The sequence below is a fragment of the Mauremys mutica genome, chromosome 1 (assembly GCF_020497125.1).
Source record: "Mauremys mutica isolate MM-2020 ecotype Southern chromosome 1, ASM2049712v1, whole genome shotgun sequence".
Lineage (NCBI taxonomy): Eukaryota > Metazoa > Chordata > Testudines > Geoemydidae > Mauremys > Mauremys mutica.
In genome coordinates, this window is record NC_059072.1 from 305,169,302 (window position 1) to 305,191,976 (window position 22,675).

Sequence of the window (22,675 nt, forward strand, 5' to 3'; positions counted from 1 at the left end):
AAAATTAATTTTTGCTTTTACAAATTTTTTAAATAGCTCATAAGGACTTTTTTAATGTACAGAGATTTAGTTATTTTTAATCTCTCTAGTCCTTTGCCTTCATTGTGGGGACTACACTTGTTGCTGCAATCATAGTTCTGCCTGCAATTGTCCCATTGAGCTAAATACTTCAAGTATTGTAATGGCCATAAAAATATGTGAATAGTCTGTAGTCCTTTGCTAAATACACTCTTATTTGTTTTTCTTCCTACCCTATTCTTTTTAGTGCTGAAAAACTATAATGTAGCCCAGGAGCCTCAAACCCCATCTCTGGGGCAGGAGAAAGAGCTATGTAATAATCTGTCCCTTGACACTGTTGTTTTGTCTACACCATGAAAAAGTCTGCACTGGGAAATCATTTTAACCAGCACAACTTTTGCCCCCAATATGGGTATGGCACAAATGTATGTAAACGAATCAGAAGACTAGAAGAGAAAAGTCTCCAGAAACTATTTTATCCAAATTATCTCTGTCCACACTGAGGGCAAAACCATGCTAGCTAAAACCCGTCTCCTGATATGGTCTCTTTTCACTGTGCACGAGGGTTCAATGGACTACCATCATCATGACAGTGCACTAAACCATGGGTTGTAGAGCTGGCACCTAGATAAGATCACTTTGTACATGAGGCTACTGAATAAGAATTTGTAATTCTCGCTGTTTATTGCTATTGCAGAAGAGTAATAACTCCCTATATGTGTCCTAAGTTTTTGTATATGCTACTGTCTGGGCAGGAGCACCAGAGAACACTCAATCAATAAGTTACACCATTGTGTTCTTCATTTGATATGCGTGCACACAATAATTATAACAGAGTTAGTACTTAATTTATAGATCATATACTTAAAAATATGAATCTCTTTGGTGACTCAGTGCTATATATCTTCAAACTCATCAATGGTGTGAGCTGAAACTCAAGTCAATATTCAAAATTTGCTACTGTATATCTAGTGTCATATTTTGTGCCAGGATAGTACCAGTCTTTTGCAGACCTTTTAATGTACTGCTTTACACATAGTCACACCAACATGAAGATGAATTGTTGTACTACATTTAACCTCCAGTAATAGCATTTGAAACATTATATACATTAACGTGTTTTTAATATATTACACAGTATTTTACATTTATAAAGTACCATTCATCATTAACCATCTCAAAACACTATACAGCCTATTAAACCAAAGAATTATTTCTACAAACCATTATCACTGTAGTTATACAAAATTTTAATGTGACTTTGATCTGGAACTTAGTTTAATATTTGCTGCTTACTATTTAATTCATATCCAATCCAGTGAACTCTGAGGAGCTCAGTATTATTTGTTAAATTATTTGTTCAAGCATTCAGAATCATCTGTTGGTAAGCACTGGCACTGTCTATCTTCTTATTTTTATATGGTTCACTTCCACTCTTGGATTGCTCTTCACAGTATTTGCACAAAACTACTTGTAAGAGTGTGTTAAAAAAAAGTTGGGTATTTGTTTCTGATCCCCAGTGCTGTGCATAAAGTCTCAACAGATGTGTACCTTGCAGAATGAAAATGCTGAGGAAGAACTAGAATTTCAGAAGAGGAGAGAATTGATTATAGAGAAAACCAAGACTGAAGCCAAAATAGCATGTAAGCAGGATGAGACGCAACTACTGAGTCAGGTATGGATGAGCCTGGGTACAACATATTTATCTAGTCATAGGACCTCTTGAAAAGGGATTCCAAAGAATTTTATCCTATTCATTGGTGTGCAGATAGAAGTATTGTTTTATAGGCTAAAACCTGACTACTTTGGGGGTTTATGCCTTAGCATGAACGTAAGAACGGCCATACTGGATCAGGCCAGTGGTCGATCTAGTGCAGTATCCTGTCTCTGACAGTGGACAGTGCCAGTTGCTTGAGGGAATGAAAGAGCAGGATAATTTCAAGTGACCCCTCCCCGGTTTTCCAGTCCCAACTTCTGTCATTTGGTGGTTTAGGGAAACCCATAGCATGGGGTTGCATCTCTGCCTTCTTGGCTAATAGCATTGATGGACCTGTCCTCCATGAACTTCTCTAATTCATTTTTTAACCCAGTGATAGTTTTGGCCTTCACAGCATCCCCTGGCAATGAATTCCATGGATTGACTGTGCGTTGTGTGAAGAAATACTTCCTTTGTTTTGTTTTAAACCTGCTGCCTATTAATTTCATTTAGTGAAACCCTAATTATTATGTTATGTGAAGGGGTTAATAACACTTCCCTATTCACTTTCTCCATTACCATTCATGAACTTATAGAACTCTACCATATCCCCCCTTAGTTATCTCTTTTTTAAGATGAACAGTGCCAGACATTTTTATCTCTCCTCGTGAAAAAGCTGTTCCATACTCTTAATCATTTTTGTTGCCTTTCTCTGCACCTCTTCAATTCTAATATATCTCTTTTGAGATGGGGCTATCAAAACTGTACTCAATATTCCAGGTGTGGGTGTATGGTAGATTTATATAGTGGGGGAGAGGAACTGGTATATTGAAATTCAGCATAACGGGAGATATTTATAAAGGGGATTTTGTAAAATACAGTGTCTTTAATCTTGTAGGAAAAGAAAGGACACAACACTGGCAAGATTTGGCCCTTCAATAAAGTTGAAAAAATATTTCTTCAAGATATATATGTTCTTAGGCTATTTTAAACAATAGTGTTTAAAATACAAAAGTTCAATTTTACAGAAAAAACTATTTACATGTTGAAATAATTATTAATCTACAAGATATCTTGGTTTTCTGTGTGTTGTAGTCATCAAAATTTAAGATGTCTGAAAATTATGTTTTTAATTTTTGTTGATATTTAATATCTTGAACCTTGATTTTGACAAGTGTCCTTGCAACAAGACACAGAGAACACAGTTATATATCATTCCACATACAATTAATTCGCTAATTCCTTTAATATCTTCTGTGTATCCAGAGTCTCTAATTGTGAATCTTGAATTTCTTCTTCGCGTGATTGTACATGTCCATTCCACTGTAGGGTGTATGCAAGCCTCATGTGTAAGGCTACGATTTAGTCACGGGTATTGTTAGTAAAAGTTACGGACAGGACACGGGCACTAACCAAAAAGTCACAGTGCTCCAGTGGACTCTGCTGCTCCTGGGAGTGAGGGCGGCCTGGGGCCCTGCCACTGCTGCTGCTCCGGGGGGCCGACCGGAGCCCCGCCGCCACCATGCCGGGCCTGAGAGTGGCCTGGGGCACCGCTGCTGCTCCCAGACCACTGCCCTGGGGCAATGCTCGGGACCAGTTGCCTGGGGCTGCCGGAGCAGTGGACAGTGTGGCTGGACCCAGAGCCACCCCAGCAGGGTGGCCCTGGGGTCAGCTGCTGCAGCTGCGGAAGTTAGGGAGGAATCCATGACTTTCCGTGACCTCCGTGAAAGATTCGCAGCCTTACTCATGCGCAGTTGTAGGAGATTTTCCCCTCAGCAATACCTGTCAGGGCTGCATGAGTACCATTTGCTGCCTCATGCCACTGAGAGCAGGTATAAACGGCAGAGCAGCCCCTCTAGTTCTTTTCTACTGCCAGCGATGCTTGTTGGAACTGCTATCTTTGCATTTGCAAGTTCTACTCTCTTTTATGTAAATAGTATCTGTTCTATTAATTTTAGGCTACTTTAGCTTTTTTGTACATTCCAAAGATCAATGATCAGACATAAATGGGTCACACTTCCATATCAGTGGCCCTTTTGGAATACTTGGGGCTTCCCTCCACAATTTAGGGTTCTCCATTCCCTTCCCACCCATCTACTTTGGCTAGGTGTCAAGAGCATCTACAACAGGGTCACCATCTGCCCACCCCCAGGATCGTTCATGCTCTGAGTTCCCCTGTGGAGGAATTGGAAGAGGATCCACCTCAACAGTCCTTGGCCTGCTCTTCTTTGTTGCCTGCTGTGGTGATAGGAATCTGCATCTCCCCCTCCTGATGAGTATAGAGCTCATCAGGACTTGTTGAGGAGAGTGGTTGCAGCTCTGGAAATCCAACTGGAAAAGGTACAGGAAAAGTTATGCAGGCTGGTGGACATTTTGGCCTGGGGGAGGGTCCCTCTAGGGTAGCACTGCCTATTAATGAGGCTATTCTGGAGCCTGTCAGGGCATTTTGGCAGACCCCATCTTGCCTGCATCCCACTGCAAAAAACGGTAGAGAGAAAATACTACATTGCTTTTGCAGGGTTTCGATCATTTTTTAACCATCCTCCTCCAGTGGTCTCTGGTGCTAACAAAAAAGAGAAGCAGGGACACCAGGCTTTGACACTGAAAGGGAAAGAAGCAAAGAAATTGGACCTCTGTTAGAAGGAAACTTTATTCCACAGGAGATTTACAGATTAGAATTGCAAACCAGAAGGCTCTGATGGGTTGATACAAATTTAGACTGTGTGATAACGTCTTGAAATTTAAGGACAGGCTTCCGGATGAGGTAAAACAAGAGTTCACTGTGATGGTGGAGGAGGGCAAGTTAGTTGCCAGAACAGCCTTGCAGGCAAGTCTATGTGATGGCTGTGGCTTTTGCCATCATTGCATGGTGCTCCTCTTGGCTGCAGTCATCAGGTCTTCCCCCAGAGGTTCAACAAACCATCCAAGACCTCCTGTTTCAAAGCTCTTCACTCTTTTCCAAAAAGAAGAAAGAGAGGCTCTTGAAGGGCGACCCTTAGATCTCTGGGGATTTATATGCCAGTGACAAAAAGAAAGCCATTCTGCCCACAGCAACTGTTTCTGCCTTTCATGCCTTGTATCCAGGACCTCTCCAGAAAGAGGGGTAGAAGTTACAAGAGGTGTCCTCCTCCTCCCTACTCTTCTGCAGCTACTTATTCATCTAGGCAAGCTGGGCCCTCTAAACAAACATTTTGACCCATTTGTCAAGAGCAGTCTACCACCCACAAAGGTACCAGCTTTCTCCACCCTGCTATTTGCCAACTGACTGCCCCATTTCCTAAGTGCTTGATCCTGCATCACTACAGATCAGTATGTCCTAAGCACGGTGGACCTGGGATATACCCTTCAGTGCTTTCTATCCCTCCTCCCCAGCCCCCATTCCCATCCCTCTTCAGGGACCATTCTCACAAGAATGCGCTAGTTCAGGAAGTCCAGTCTCCCCTTCTTGTGGTGGCCATACAGGAAGTTCCCATGTTTCTCACGGGGAAGGGATTTTATTCCTGATACTTCCTAATCCCGAAAGCAAAAGGGGGTCTCAGGCCTACCTTAGATCTAAGACAGCTAAACAAGTTCCTACAGAAAATATTATTATTATTATTATTATTATTATTATTATTATTATTCTTTGAGTGATTGCACAAGTCCATTCCATTGTTGGTGACTCAAAGGCAGTTCATACTGTACCGGCAAGATGCACCTTTAGATCTAGAGCAATGACCTACATTGTTTGGAATCTCAACCCTGGCAGGAAAGCGTTGGCCTCTGTAGAGTCCAGGTCTGCCCCAATAAATTCTATCCTCTGAACAAGAGTCAGAGTAGATTTCTCCGTAGTCATTAGGAGCCCCAGTGTGTCGAAGGTGGACTGTATAGTGACCTTGCTGGACCGTACCTGAGACCTGAACCAGCCTCTTACTAGCCAGTCTTCTAGGTAAGGGAATATGTGAACTTCTGGAGCTGTTTACAGGCCACTGTGAATTGGTAGTGGAAATGGCTGACCATGAAACTGAGGAGTTTTTGGTGGCTCTGGTGAATTGCCATGTGAAAATCAGTATCTTTTAAGTTGAGGGCAGCATACCAGTCCTTGGAATCTAGGAAAGGGATAAGTGAAGTTTGAGTGATCATCCAGAACATATGGTTGCTAACCTTTTTCTGTAATTATTGTTCTCTAGTATGTGTTGCACATGTCCATTCCATGACCCTCCCTCCTTCCCCTCTCTATCAGATTCTATCTGGTAGGAAGGAGCTGAGGGGAGTTAGGGATGGCTCTGCTTTTTATACCTGAATGTAGTGGCACAAGCAGTAGAGGGCGCTCACACCTCCCTGACAGGCACTGCTGAGGAAAATGTTTCCAACAGCTGTGCATGAGGTACGCTCACAGCCTACGGTGGAATGGACATGGGCAATACATCTCAAAGAACAACAGTTACATAAAAAGATTAGTAACTGTTTCTTTTCCAAGTATTTCCTTACCTAGTCTTTACCAATATCTATTATTGTGAGGTCTTAATTACTTCATATTTCTCCAAATGTCTTTGTGCTTTCTGCTGAAGATATATTTTAAAGGAATTCAACCTCACAACTTTATGCATATTTCCACCAGGGCTGTCGATTAATTGCAGTTAACTCACATGATTAACTCAAAAAAAGTAATTGTGCTTAAAAAAATTAATTGTGATTACTCGCATTTTAATTGCACTGTTAAACAATAGAATTTTATTAAATTGAAATTTATTAAATATTTTGGATGTTTTTCTACATTTTCAAATATATTGATTTGAATTACAACACAGAATACAAGTGTACAATGTTCAGTTTATATTATTTTTATTACAAATATTTGCACTGTAAAATGATAAAATATTAGTTTTCAGTTTCCCTCATACAAGTACTATAGTGTGAACTCTTTATTGTGGAAGTACAACTTACAAATGTAGATTTTTTTTTTGCACTCAAAAACAAAACAATGTAAAACTTCAGAGCCTGCAAGTCAACTCAGTCGTACTTCTTGTTCAGCCAATCGCTAAGACAAACAAGTTTGTTTACATTTATGGGAGATAATGCTGCTCACTTCTTATTTACAGTGTCACCTAAAAGTGAGAACAGGCGTTCACATGGCCCTGTTGTAGCCAGCATTGCAAGGTATATACGTGCGATATGCTAAACATTTGTATGCCCCTTCATGCTTTGGCCACCATTCCGGAGGACATGCTTCCATGTGGATGACACTCATTAAAAAAAATAATGCGTTAATAAAATTTGTGACTGAACTACTTGGGGGAGAATTCTGTGTCTCTTGCTCTATGTTTTACCTGCATTCTGCCATATATTTCAAGTTATAGCAGTCTCGGATGATGACCCAGTATGTTGTTTGTTTTAAGAACACTTTCACTGCAGATTTGACAAAATGCAAAGAGGGTACTAATGTGAGATTTCTAAACATAGCTACAGCACTCAACCCAAAGTTTAAGAGTCTGAAGTGCCTTCCAAAATCTGAGAGGGACAGGGTGTGGAGCATGTTTTCGGAAGTGTTAAGAGAGCTACACCCCCATGCAGAACCTACAGAACTCGAATCACCAAAAAAGAAAATCAACCTTTTGCTGGTGGCATTTGACTCAGATGATGAAAATGAACATCCATTGGTCTGCACTGTTTTGGATCGTTATTGAGCAGAACCCATCATCCACATGGATGCATGTCTTCTGGTATGGTTGTTGAAGCATGAAGGGACATATGAATCATTAGCGCATCTGGCATGTAAATATCTTGCAACGCCAGCTACAACAGTGCCATGTGAATGTGTGTTTTTACTTTCAGGTGACCTTGTAAATAAGCGGGCAGCATTGTGTCCTGCACATGTAGACAAACTTGTTTGTCTGAGCAATTGGCTGAACAAGAAGTAAGACTAAGTGGACTTGTATGCTCTAAAGTTTGACATTTTTAAATTTTTGAATGCAGTTATTTTTGTGTGCATAATTCTACATTTGTAAGTTCAGCTTTCATAATAAAGAGATTTCACTACTGTACTTGTATTAAGCGAATTGAAAAATGCTATTTTTTATTTTTACAGTGCAAATATTTATAATAAAAATAAAGTGAGCACTGTATACCTTGTATTCTGTGTTGAAATTGAAATCAGTATATTTGAAAATGTGGAAAACATCCAAAATATTTAAATAAATGGTATTCTATTATTGTTTAACAACGCGATTAATCACGATTATTTTAATCGCTTGACTTAATATTCTTAGTCCTGGGGGTCACTAAGCTCTATCTCACATCTAATACCATTTTGAAACCTATTCTGAGTGCATTATTAAGAGTGCACATAATGCTAACTTAGAATCTAAATATATTTTGGTTTTCTACTTTAGTAAACAACGAAAATTTCAGTGGATTTTTAATGATTTTGACTTCCTCTGAATACTTATATAGAGCTGATTCTAGAAGTTGCTATTCACTTCCTGGAAAGTCCTGAGTTCCCTCAAATATCAGTTAAGTCAAATAGGAGTTGGAGGCACTTGGGCCCAGATCTGCAAAGGTACTTAGTCATCTAAACCCCAGTCCATAGGTGCCTAAGTCCCAATTTTAGGCTTCACTGTGATCTTCAACACCACTGCTTGGTTGGCACCTAACCCTGTAGTGAGCTAAACTCATTCAAAAGCTCCTACATTTTCACTGTAAAAGTTCCATAGCCGCTGGTGTTTCTGCCTCTCGGCATATGCACTGCCATTTCACTCTGGGCATTGGGATGCCTTTCACATGCTTAAGCCCCCGGTGTGATCCATGAACTGGGGGATGAAAAGCAGAGGAGTACCTGTCTCACTGTGGGGCTTGATCCAGTAGATGTGCTCAGAGACCACCTACTGGGACAGGCCCCATTCAAAATCAGGCCACTGGAGAAGATGGTGCTCCCGCCCATCTTCTAACTTTTAGCCCAGTTCTGTCAGCACTTGCATGGGATGTGGGAGACCTGGGTTCAGCTTCCCCCCTCAGGTAGAGAGGGAGAGAGGATTTGAACAGGGGTCTCCCACATTTTTCAGGAGAGTGTTCTGTCCACTGGTCTATGGGATATTTTGCTGTGAGGCTCCCTCAGTCTCTCCTGTTGAAGCTGTTCTGCTTTGGATAAATAATTAAATACTGATTGGAGCAGAATATCAGACCCTGGGTCTCCCACATGCCAGGTGAGTGCTGTAACCACTAAGCTAGAAGTTAGGTGGGCACCACCAGCTCCTCCTCTGCCTGCTCTAGCTGTTTTGTGTGAAGTAAACAAGACATCTAACTCATTTGCAGAAGAAATGACTTAGACACCTAAGCTACCTGACTCCAAGAGACGGGTTCCTGTCTATGGATTGCTAGCAGAGAGACCTGCCTCCCTATAGCCTGGACTTAGGCGCCAAACTCCTGAGGGGGACGGAGCTTAGGATGCACCTCTTGTCAGCATTTCCTGTCGGCTAGTTTATAGAGCTTCCCACCTAGCATGCTGGTTTTGTGTATCCCATTCTTAGCCGCCTATCTGTCCTCATTCATTATACAGGGAGGCTAGGCAACGAATCCCAGCATTGTCCATCCCTTCACTGCTTCTCTGATTTTCTAGGCGCTTAGAAGTTAGGCGCTGCAATTCTGAGCGTCGTAACACTTCAGCCTTTTTGTGAATCTAGGACTTGGTACCATGCAGGTGGCACACCACATCTCAAAGTAGATCCACAGTTATTGTAGGTTGGCTCAGGCCTACAGTATGCTGCTGAAAGTTCTTGATATCAGTAGTGTTGTGTACAGATTCAAACTTCTTATGGTATTAGTGATATTAACAGAGCATGTGTCACAACATATCAATGTTATGAAAGTGACTTTTTTGATATAGCATGATTATTATATACTGTAACAGATCTGGCCTGTTGAACAGGTAGTGCCAGGATAACAAGGACATAGACCGCTTTAGCCGGGGGGTTGTTGAAAGCTGTTGTCTCCAGGCAGGATACATGAAGAGGGGTCTATCGACTTAGAATGCTCTTATTCAGTCTAGAGAAGATAAGGGTTGATTAAAACCCTGAGGGAAGTCCTTTCATGAAGACTTGACAAGAGGCCTAGGAGGTACACAGGAAAGGCTATGCAGGGAGGAAAGGTGTGTCTTCTCCCATCCCAGCTTGCTGAAAGCTGGAAGCAGTCTTAGTGGTTGGGACCACTAAGTATTCTGCTTTATGTTTGTTCCAAAACTTTTGCAATAATAAAACTGGCCCTGAGAAAAAGGTGTTGCATTGAACTGTGATTTGGCCTTTATTTTACCTTCCATAGCTGGTGTATCTGCCCATTGGCTTACATATAAATGATACAATGTTAGTATTTGTAAGTCATGTTGTGAAATATGCAACATACATTGTCAGTCTGATTATGTACCATTATTGTAGAACTGACTCTTGGTAAATCTTTAAATCTATATTAAAATAGTTTTGTTTGGTGCTTGTTTAAATTATGAACTTCATAGAACACTCTGAAATATTGACCTCTCTACCCATGAACCATGAACTCTGTATTAAAATGTTATAACTTGTGGATCAAATATAACCCTCAACTTACGTAGTGCTAGATTATTTTTTAAAGTCTACAAATTACTTTTATTTCTGTTTTAAACGAGGAAAATTTAATAAACTCAAAGTTTCCTCTGTTTTAATGAGACTGTCGCTAGCTCGTTTAAGAATAGAAATGTGTACATGTGTTCTTCAAGAAAAAGAATTGTTTCACTGAAAGGTTAACTAGTCTTTGAAGAAGAAGAGTATTATATAAATGATAAATATTATTCCTATTAGTTTAGGATTGTACTTTAAGTACCTATTCACTCTAATTCTCCTTGATGAAAGTGTGGGTAGGATGGCATAGGTTCTCTAAATCTCTCTCTATGGCAATGTAAAACTACTTGTGAACAAAATGCTCTTTAATGTATGATAAATTTACTTACTGAATCACTTTATTTCTATTCAAACATGCAGAATGATCTGATTGTCTGGAATATAGGAGGATGCAGTTCTCACAATGAGGTGAGATACTACTGGTATTTGTGTGTGTCAATCTATAATGTACTATCTTTCCAGTCTTAGCTCTCCATGGTACAGAAGGGTACAGTGTTTATCCCCCATAGTCTTCCACCCACTGCTGTACTCCTTCCTTTCCTCCTGCATAGATCTGCAGACCCAGTTCAAGGTCCAGGGGAAGGTGGAAAGATGCTCTGAGGTGTCTAAGTAACATCCCCTTTTCTGGTTTTTGTTGCTTGGATTTGTGCTGTTTTTCGTTCCGCAGAATTTCACAATACATTAGACAAAGCAGTTAGGCAAGGAAGGGTATTGATGCAATGGAAGAACAGAATGTATGTAAGGAAGGAGTGTTTTTTCTTATTCATTCTAAAATCCTGCACTATAGTGATGAATTATTATTCATGTGAAATATTTGTGTAATATTAAAGTGATAATGTGAAAGAAAACTGAAAAATAATCAGATGAAGATAGAACAGTGGGAAAAACCCTCAGTTCGTACTCAGTCAGAATCCCCTTTGTAGTCACCAGGAGATTTGATGGAATAAAGAGTGAATTAGGATTACAGGATTTGAGCCTATAATGTTAACAGTTTGGGGGAAATAATTGTAATGCTGCATGATTGAACCTCTATATTTTGTGTAAACAATTGTGCTGAGATGTACAGTTTCTTACTCATATCTATCTTGAAACACACAGAGTAAGGAAAAAACTCCCACACAATCTCCTACTACAAACAACACAGCTCCTTTTGGCCTGAAGCCACGGTCAGGTAAGATTGTGAGAGAGAATAAATTACAATAGGGCTTCTTCTCCAGCAAACTCAAGGACCTTTGATTTCTTATCTTATCCCCATCCAACAGGAATCAGCAAGTCTCTTTTTAGTTCTTAAGCCTGTGCTTACTTGTGGTGACTGTTCACTTACAATAGATATATATTTAGTAAGAAAGGAGGCAAAAACACTGTCCGAAAAACACTGAAAAAAGTACAGTAGAAGTACTAACTTTTCAGCACATTTTATATCGATCAGTTTTCATCCCTCATATTTTTTTCATATATAAAAACGCCATATATCTGCCTGATGCACCAATTTAAATCCTATGTTCACCTGGCTGACACATAGAGATACATTTTAAAGTTGTGAATAAATAAATGTATATGATAACAAGGTTTATTTGGGTAATTATTGTGCATTGCTCTGAAAATATATTCATGAGTTTTTCTATAGGAGTATGTGTAAATATCAAATTAGGTGTTAACATAGCTGCAGTCTGTAGTAGAATGAATTTGTGATGTGCTAAATGCATAATCATTGACATTTTAATTAGTGTGTTCATATAAACCAATTTTAATTGCTAGGGTATTAAGAATGAACAATCTCTTTTTAAAATGGGATCAGATGTAGGATGACATTGTTTTTATCTTTTGTTTGCTGAAATATGCAATATTAGAAGTCATCTCACATTGTCTTTGAAGTAGATCATGGCTTAGATTTTTTTAAATATATTTCAGCTTCCTAAAAATGTAATTGTGGTTTCTTTCTTTCACCACTAATACCTTTAATCGAATGCCGGTAAACCACTACAAGCTTGTAGCTTTCGTAATGAAATATTTCAGCAACAGCAGCACATTTTCATATTTGAATGAATTATAAGAAATTGTACCCTTAGAATTTATTAAAACCAAAAAAAGTGATAATGAAACAAAGAAATTGTTGTTGAACCAAAATGGTTTCATTATTGAGAGCATTTAAATTCACCGTTCAGTTGAGATTATGGGAAAGGTATGCAACTTAACCAGGATACCCAAAAGTTTTAGATTTGTTCAGAACCAAGCTTAAAAGCTTTGCAAATTGAAAAGTACAAGCATTCCTGTGTATCCTTCCTGCTTCAGTTAATTTTAAATATATGCCAACATATCAATGCCCTCCACTCCTGTCTACTCAGTATGTAAAAAAAGGACCTCTTCTTTTGTATATATGTTAAGTAATTTAGCCCTTATATCTCTGTTGTTTTTCATATAATATTGAACAGACAACCTGAAAGTCATTATTGCATAGTGCTTTACTTAATAGGTCTGATCTTGCTCACACCAGTTTTGCAAGTGTCATTTCATGGGTTTCAACTGAATTACTCCTGATTTACAACAGTGTAAAACAATGGAATTATGCTGGTGTAAAATCAGAATCAGGCTCAATGTCTTTTCCCATGATATAACATTAGTGTGAGAGGCCTGGTCTACACTAATGAGGTAAGTTGACCTAAGTTACACTTGTTATTTAGGTAAAGATTCATAACTTAAGTCAACGTAGCTTAGATTGATTCACAGTGGTATCTACATCATGCTATGTCGATGGGAGATTCTCTCCCATCGACTTATCGTGTCTTTACCAGACCCACTAAACTGATGCCTGCTGGATCACTGATTTAACCCATAGTGAAGACGTGCCTTTAGGTGATCATGCACTGTAACCCAGCGTGCTGTGATGAAATATTACAAGTGAAATTTGACACCTTGGAAATTACTCACCTCGCCTATCCCATTTCCCCCCAGAAAGAAAGTGCTTCATAAAGGCATTAAATCTAGTCCTTTAATGTGGTTTATCCACACACTAGAGCTGAAAACAGTGTAGCTGTGAAGATACCTGCCCTATTGGTGAACCTTGTGTGTATTTTGACTTGACACATCTGTAATTTCTGCAGGTAATGCCATCGTACTTTTCAAGCTTTTTTTCCTTCTTAAAGAATGTACAAATCTAAACCCTTCCACCAGTCAGTGTTTGCTTGTACAAATGTACAAATCTAAACCCTTCCAGACAGTGTTTGCTTCTTAATTACCTACATCCTTATTCCCGTAGAGGTGGTCTCGGAAGCCAAACATGCTGAGTGCACCAGTAAAGTTAATATTATAGATTTCAGTTCAGTTTAGAGTTGAGGTTTAATAGCTTTTTTTATTTAAGTAATATGTGGCCTCATGGGAGAAAATAAAACAAAAAACTTTGAACGATTTTTTAGTCCTTTACTGCTACAATTTAAATGTTATGGGAGCAGATCATTAAATTTTCTTTAAATAACAGTGCAAGATTTGTTTTAAATGATTCTAACCAAAATGTATAAATCTTGCTCTGGAAAACAAAAACAGAAATAAGAAAGATATGTGATAGAAAAGAAAATACCAGAGGGGAAAAATGAGGGGGCAGACTTTCAAGAAAAATATATTTAAACATGCCCTTCAGAGTTTATATTTTATTTTTCTTAATTGATTCTACTTAAAATTAATGTTTTGCTTTCTATTTAATATTATTTCACTGTGTCATAGTGATTTATGTCTCTAGGAAAGGTAAAAATAAACAGAGTACTAGACTTCTGGTAATGATTCCAGCTTTTTGAAGTACATGCACAAAGCCTGCTTCCAGAGGATAAACCACAGTTACTTAGATTTCTCTGTCAGCACATACTAGATTTGTGTTTGTGAGTAAAAGTTCTTTTTATACCCACATTTTAAGGCTCGCCAAAACATGAGGAAAAATCCATTCATGATGCCTAATTAGGTATCCAAAGAAAATGTTTTTCGAAGGTAATGAATATGCTATCTTGACCTTTTGGTGTATACCCTTTTTAAAAAAAGGGTCAAATTGCTATACAGAAGTTAAAAGGAGAAACTCAGTGCATTTTGAATTAGTCTTTCTTATGTATACACTTTTGAAGAGCGGATCTCTCTAATTCACACTAGTGATTGGGAACATGACTGAATATTGTAAAGAAATAAGTAATATGAATTTCCTTTTAACAATAATTCTGCTGCTTGGAAACACTTTCAGACTCTGAGCAAGAATATCTCAGAACAGTTCATGATTTACTCTTGATTTTCAAATAATTCAAAGCACTGTTAGTAATAGTGGTGCTATTGTAGATACATTTGAGAATTTCCTAAACCTTTTGCCATCCCATTCGTTATAAAACCTTAGTTTTACTCAGAACTTGGTTGGATGTACCCACACCATCTAATACCCTTTGCAGTATTCAAAAGTATTCATTTCTACTTTTGTACCATTTTTACTTAGTTTTTCTTTCATGACTTTTACTGAACAGAGTGGCTTGCAAGCCTAACTGAGGAGCAATGCTTGTGTCCTCAAAAGCTACACTCGGTACTGAAAAAAAATCAAGATACAAGGCCTTTTGCAGTAGAAATTCCACAGAAAATGAAGACTCGACTGTTAATTATTTAATTGAAACAAAACTCTGAAATACACATCTGTTATCAAGTCCCTTCATTTTGTTAGCTCTAGCACATTAAAGCAGATTTAGTTTGCATGGACATGTGCTGGAAACTCATTTTTTTTATGTCAGTTGCAAAGAGAATCAATTAGTAATTATTTTTCTCTTATTCATTAGTTAGAAAAATAGTAACTCTACATCCTCTCATTTATTGTTATGTTTAATTTCTTCCCAGGAAGTGAATTGGCTGAGATATGTGTACTTTGGAAACTCATGAGAATCATTTTTGACAAATGAGACTGACAGTGCTGGCAATATTGCTTCAGACATGTACTGTTTTAGCAGGTGTTGATCCTACTGGAAGTGTGTTAGGTAGGTTTTGCTGACTCATTGATGCAGCTGGCTCTTTATCCCACAGGATATAAGTGAGCTTGGAATAGCTAGAAGCAGAGTGAACTGAGGTTTGTAACAGACACGTTCTAAGGAACAGAACACTAAGAGCAGCCAAACCTAATGATTTAAAGAAGGTGGTGGTTGTGGTATTATTTTTAACTACTCTGGTTAATCTGTCAGATTCCAGAAAGGATGAATTCTTTTTCTTTCAGTGCCTGTAGCTTTATTTGGAGTGGACTGAGGCTTTTTACTGAGGCTTTATTTATTTTTGCCTTCTTTCCATTTTAATATTTAAAAAATAACTTTTCATTGAACTGGTAGAGATCATTGCTAGTTTTCATGTTTATAATGAATCCAGATTTCTATGAGGTACTGTCAACTCATCTATTTCAATTGAATTAGGATTACAATTTGGCATTCAAAAAGGCAACATGGCAGTGATTGTAATAGCATCAAGACCTCATTCAGGATCAGGGCCCCAAGCTTAAATTGTACACGGTGGAAAGCAGGGAGCCAATAAAAGGTTTAAAGAGGGGGATGAGGTGGTGAGAGTGGTGGACAAAAGATGATGATCATTAGCAGCTATGATTTGTAAGGACCATAGGGTGGGGAGGCAGTGTGGGTTTGGGGGAAGTTAGAGAGGAAGAACTTCTAGTAATCAAGATAGGAGAGAATGGGACAGTGTAGGTTGGAGGTGGAAAGCGAAGAGATTGCTGAGGTTAGTGGAGGGATTTGAAGCACAGGGGAGAAGTCTTGTTATAGATAACTGGAGGAAGAGAAACAAGGAGGAAGAAAAGTAGTAGCAAGGAAGATCGTGTTGAGGAGAGAGGTTACATTGCCATTCTTCTCTTTGAAAGAGTCTGCAAGATCTTGTGCAAAGAAGAAAAAGAGTGCAGAAGAGGGGAGGACTTTAGTAGGGTTATCAAAGGTAGGCAAATAGGTGGCTAGGATTGTGGAAGAGGAAGTTAATGAGAGGGAAGAAATAGTGCTGCTTGAGCTGGAAGATGACAGCTGAAGAAGGAAAGAATAAAGTCAGGAGGATCATGGGATTTTCTCCAGGATAGAAGGAAAACCAAAGGATTAATGAACTACTACTAGTATATCCAGGACAGAAATGGATATTCTTGAAATAAAAACTTTCCCAGGAAAATCTTAACAATTTTGTTAAACTGTGTTTATTCCACTCTGTGGAAAAAGTGCTCTTCTAACACTGAAAACCTGAAATATATAACATGTTTATTTCCTAATGTTTTTCTACTTGGTTTATGTTTTTACTTCTGCAGCTGCACTTATGATAAATTTACCCATCAATTCACAGAGTCGGGGCTTCCTTTCTTTAGCCTACAGTATGAAATCTATGGGTACTTTTTCTTCATAGGAGTTGGTTGTAAACATAATTATGTAAAGTGCTATGTTGTAGTAATCTTGTTAAGATTAACAGCATTAACTGCACATATAATGTATGATTTACAAATACTAACATTTAATTTTTCATTCTTTTTATTCTGTACACCATCTTCCATTCTTTTCTTCCAAAATTATACATTTTATATTAATCTCATTTGAATGGCATCCTCTTCATTGCCATGCAATCTTCATACCATATATGAAATGCTGCTACCCCTGTGGTTTTTCCTGGTCTGTATGCTATTGTATCTGGACTGGCTCTCACTCCCCTGCAACAGACCCACCCCTCACTCTTCCTCCTATCTCCTTCAACAAACTTACACAGGCTCAAACATGGGACAACTATAGCTACAGTATCCCATCTGAAGGAGACAGTGACAATGGTAGGTGATCTGTACATATTTAATTTGTATGTTTTCAGATAATTTGTATGTTTGGCCACGTTCCCTACACAGCTAAAGATGCAGGACGTTCAGCCATATGCTTGTCATAATGGGTAATAAAACTTATGGATTAGAAACCAAAAGACTCAGATGGTACATGTTAATTAGTGTATAAGAATGTTGAGTACGCAGTCTAAGAAGTCCATGAGCAGAAAATGCAGGAAAACCAAATCTGATCATTATGTCACTACTAAGCCAACGAAAAGATATTTAACTGAACAGCATTCTTATCAGCATCCCCTTCTCCAAAGAAGGGATTTCAACAGAGGTGAAGGGAGAGCTAGAAATATTTTAGTAAATAAAGCAGTGTTTTCACAGTGTGAAATCAAAGTAAAAAAGATAGATAGGTAGGTCAGTCGAACTTCCTTTAGTTTTAGTTTGTTTCCAGCCAAAATCCTTGGACTGTTTGAAAACAATAGCTGCTGTGCAAGCATTTTTCCAGTGTCACTTGAGCTGAATAAGAGAATTACATAGAATTTTTGTGCTGGACTTGATGCTGTATTTTTCAGATACTGAACGTTTTTTTTAGTTAGCATCACAGTGTGCCAAGAAGACAATCTCTCTCCACATTTGCAAGTACCTGAGATTTTAGAAATATTCAAGAGCATATATGATAAATTTGTCACAATGCATAACAAACAAAGCACTGACCAAAAATGAACAGTTCTTAATTTTTATCTCTTTAACCAAAGAGCAGACTAAATGTGATTTCCTAAGAACTTTCCAGATTTTTGACCACAAAGAAGATACTCTCCCCTCCCATCCCCCACCCGAGAATACTTCCCACGTTTCAGTCTGAACCTGGTGTGTGCTGGAACAGGATTTGGGGAAGTTAGCAAGTACACAGTGGATCCACTGCAGTGCAGACATCAGTAAAGTTCACGGCTATGTATATAGCTGTTGAGTCTGAGCGGTTTTGATTGAAGCAGCTCCCATAGCCTGGGACACAACATAAAAATGTTAATATGGCTTTTCTCCTGAGGACATTATAATTCTGTATGGCATGTCTGATAATGGATCCAATGCACTGAATGCTCTACATAATGGTAGCATAAAGTATTTTTTGTTTTGTCTGCTGTTTAGTTAAATCTAATATTACATGGCTTCCTTGAAAATGAAAAATTAGAAAAATAATCACTGGCATTATTAAAAAAAAAAAAAGGCCATTCAGAAAGCTGTCACATTCTGAGACATTCAAAAGTGTGATGGTCATTCAAAACTGAATCTTATACAAGATGTGCCCATATGTTACAATTTAACATTTTTTTAATGAAAATGCTGTCACACACCAAAAAAAAAAAAGTGAACATGATGTAGCAGGTGTTCTTCTGAATGCTAAACAAGGGACATATATGAATAATTTGTTGTTCATGCTGAGCTCTTTGAAACTGGCTATAAGAAATCTATTCTGACCATTCATCCATCAGCCAAGTACTCCCACTTGTCTGGCTTATAAAACTGAAACTTAAGAAATGAGGCTAAAGAATAAGACTTTTTTTTGTTTTTTGAAAGAACACATTTGGTGGCACCATTTATGCACATTGTTGAAAAACTATATTTAAGTGCAGTCTGTAAGCAAATATTCTTTACAGTTTGAAATCCTGCACTTCTGACTTAAATGGAGATGGAGCACTAAAAGGTGATCTGATAGCTTTTTAACTAAAATATTGGCATCTTTAGCACCTTGCTAGCATTTTTTTTCACTCTCTAAGAGATGCAAGCTCAGTTAGTATGGATCATGAAGATAATGTCAGACAAGGCTTCCTGGTCCTTTCCAATATTGGGAAAATCTATTCCATCATTACAAGTCCTCATCCATAGTTCACATGGTAGAGTGTGAGAAATGAAAAAAAGAGCTGGCCACCTTGACAGATGTGCAATACTTAAAACACCTGAATTATCTACCAACAGATCTTTCTTTGTATGAGAAGGATGGACAGTTGGTATATTATTGAAGAAAATCAGACTTGATGGTTCTTAGGAATAAAAGGAATTCTAGTAACAAGCAAAAGCCTATAAACACTTTTCTCATTGGAAAAGAAATTTGCTAACTGTCGTAACCATTCTTCATAACTGTGATGGGGTGGACTAGGCCCTGAGGCCGCCTGCTGGAGGCCTTGTGGCCCTGTCACACCCTGCCCCAGAAAAGGGCAGTAGAGAGGTCTTCCAAGCTGTGTGGGAAGCAGCTAATCAGGGCCCAGCAGGTCAGTATAAGAAGAACTGCAGGGTAAGAGCAAGTTCCTTGCTAGAACTGGAGGAGCATGGATGGTGTGTGGCTGGCTGAGGGAGCTGCAGGACCTCAGATGAAGTGGTGCTGCCAGAAGCCAGGGAGAGCAAAAAGGAGCCCTGAGTTGGTTGCTGGTACTCCCTTCAGGACATGATCCTGAGGTAAGGGTGAAGATGGTGCTGGGCTGTAGGGAAGTGGCCCGGGGAGTGAGAGCATCAAAGTAGTGGGCGTGCCCAGGTCCAGGGCTGGGGGAAGTGGCCTGGACATTGAAGTGCCCCCAGAGGTGGGAATTGAACTGCAGCGGCCCAGCTAGAGAGTTGTGGCCAGAAAGTCCCTACGAAGGCAAAGACTTTGTCACCAGGGGCACTGCTCTATCCCTGAGCAGGGACAACTTGTGGGAGACATTACAGAGGGAACTGAGAGAGACGCCTGTTGGACTTGTGCCCTGGAAGGGGTTTTGCTTTGCTTTCATTACACAGACAGACTGTGTGTGACTCGGCCAGAGGGGGAGAGAGAGTGCAGGCGCACACACACTCGTCTGGGGGCACTTGCAAGAGGTGAATGCGACCCTGTTACCATCACTTAGATTCTTGAGGCCTGTTGCCATTTTTTGCCTTATGTTGCACCCTTCCAGTCGTACAGTGACCTGGACAGCCAGCAGTATTCATGGATGATTGCTCTATTTAGCACATAAACTCTAGATTGTCTGGGGAAAAGGAAACAAATTTATTGTGTATTTTTTTAAAATGAACAGCACTTGCTATCTGCTAGCCTGAACTCCTAAACTATCCAAATCCTTTGAATTGACTTGCATTGTTCATTATGTTCAGTGCCTCCAATGTTCATGTCATTTACAGAATTCTGTGGTTTGAAGTCAAATTCAAATTCTTTAAACTCTAAGCTGCTGAACAGTATTACAATTCTAGTCTCCACATGCTTAATTAAAGTATAGAACATAATACCTCTCCATTTAACACAGTACTTCCTAAGTTGAAGATTACTTATTCAACTCTACTAGTCTTTCAATAAAGTACTAGAGATAATGAAAAATCTATAATTGCTTATAGACTCAGAGGTAGAAATCATCCTGAAGTTGGCTTTTTTTTGGTGTGCTTTTTTTTTTTTTTTAGCAAGAGAACTTAGTTTCTTCCTGTTAATGATTCTGGACGTAGGCGCCGACTCCGTGGGTGCTCCACCGGCAGCTCCCCGCCCTTGCTGCAGCTCCCCTCTGCCTCCTCCATGATTGTGCCACTGCGTCCTGCTTCTCCCCCTTCCCTCCCAGCACTTGCGCCAGGAAACAGCTGATTCACAGGGCAGGGGAGGAGGGGGAACGCAGCGCTCTGGGGGAAGAGGCAGGGCGGGGGCGAGGATTTGGGGAAGGGATCCAATAGGGACAGGGAGGGGGCGGAGTTAGGGCGGGGACTTTGGGGATGGGGTTGGAATGGGAGCGGGGCCAGGGGCAGGGAAAAGGTGGAGTTGGGGCAGGGCCAGCGGCGGGTGGGCACAGGCATCCACCGGCGCTGGAGAAAGTTGGCCCCTATGATTCTGGAATCAAGTTCTGCATTTGGTTTCATGTGTGTGTCACTCATTGAAATGAATGGGAGCCGAGAATACAAAAGATAGAAATTGCACCTTGAAGCTGAACTAGAATCTTCTTAAAAATTGTCAATTTTTAACATTTTAGTGTATCTAAATATTAACCTCTGTAAAACCTTTCTACAATAATTTTATTACAATACTTACAATGTATGAAATAATGTTATTTACATAATCTCAGCCCTCTCTCCTTCCCACTAAGATAATTCAGTCTCTGAACATCTAAGAGACAATGATCAAACATTAAAAATATTGGCAATTACATCATATAAAACCTGATTAACAGATTGTGGCGAATTGCTCCATTGAAGAACATATGGATCATTGAAGAAATCTATGGATATTGGGGGAGAAATATATGTCAAAGTTCTTTCATAAAATGGGGGCAAGATGCTATCATTTTTATTTGGTGCTGTCATCCAAAGGCTATCATTCTGATTTGTGTGTACAAATTACACCCACTTTGCACTCGTTTTCCTCAGGAGTAAAGGACCACAAAGACACAGGACAGTGAAGAATCCAGCCTGCTGACTTATATATCAAACTTGATAGGTCACATATTCAGGCATTGTAAAATGGTGTAACTCAGCTGAGTTTAGTGGACTACCCCAGTTGGGGATCCAGCTCTAGATGTGTTTTTTTTTATCCTTGTTGATAGGAATTAATTAGGTAATATGATCTGCGCTACCCTAGCGCTACCAGTGTAATTATACTGTCATAATAAAATGAGAACAGTGTAGGCAAGCATAAGCATAATCATTTGAAACAATTTCAAATCAGATAGCTTTTAAGCCAACTGCAAATATTAGTATTAATGCTTAAAACTGTTAGAACAATATGTTTTTGTTAGATGTTTTTTATCTCCTATGTTGATGTGTTTGAAAGTTTGCTGTACGGTCTGTCTGTCTTAGGTACTTATACAGTTTCCTTCTCCTCTCCCCTGCCCAAATCACTGTAGTATCTTGAGTGCTTCACAAAATGTGTTTATTCTCACATCATCCATATGAGGCAGGGAAGTGCTATTATCCCCATTTTACAGATAGGGAACTAAGGCACAGAGAGACTAAGTAACTCGCCCAGAATCTCACAGGAAGTCTGGAGAGGAGCAGGGACTTGAACTCAGGTCTCATAAGTTCTAAGTTCCCTAACCACTGAATCGTCTCTCAGTGGTATTCAGATGTGTCTTTACTATATAAGAAGCACATATTCCATATCCACTTGAAGCATATATAGTTAAAGAAATCTGAATAGAATTGATCACGAGAAATAGAATCTTATTTTCAAGTTTTCAGCCTTCCTTTATCTAGGCCTCTTACAAGCCCTGGCATTTTTGCAACCACAAGTATTTGCAGGTGCCCTTTTTGCTCATTCAGACATCTAGGTACTTGATTGGGCTGGCAAGTTAAGTACTTGCAGTATTAAATGTCCTAAACTTTGCCTGCAAATAATTGCATGTACAAAACTGTTCCTACAATGTACTGAAGGTGCGAAAATGGAAATCGTCAACTGGAAGTCTGACCTTTAACAAAGAGACTAAATGCAAGTCACATATTGTGGATTAGACTAAGTATTATTGCTAATTTAATTTGTTTTCACTTACATTTTAAAAAATTGCCAACAAAGGCAACTACTGTACTTTGATCTGAAGAAATACT

General features: G+C 39.1%; 1 protein-coding gene across 3 annotated transcripts in view; it reads left to right on the forward strand.

Annotated features, from left to right (window-relative positions):
• LRCH1 (leucine rich repeats and calponin homology domain containing 1) overlaps positions 1-22,675 on the forward strand; it is a 247,150-nt gene that overhangs the window by 177,819 nt on the left and 46,656 nt on the right. For 2 of the 3 annotated variants that reach the window (XM_045013584.1, XM_045013592.1), the window contains 4 exons: positions 1,577-1,693; positions 10,699-10,746; positions 11,437-11,509; positions 17,033-17,137. In XM_045013584.1, coding sequence (XP_044869519.1) covers positions 1,577-1,693; positions 10,699-10,746; positions 11,437-11,509; positions 17,033-17,137 — 343 coding nt within the window. The remainder of the gene's footprint in view (positions 1-1,576; positions 1,694-10,698; positions 10,747-11,436; positions 11,510-17,032; positions 17,138-22,675) is intronic. The other variant, XM_045013603.1, reaches the window with a different exon arrangement.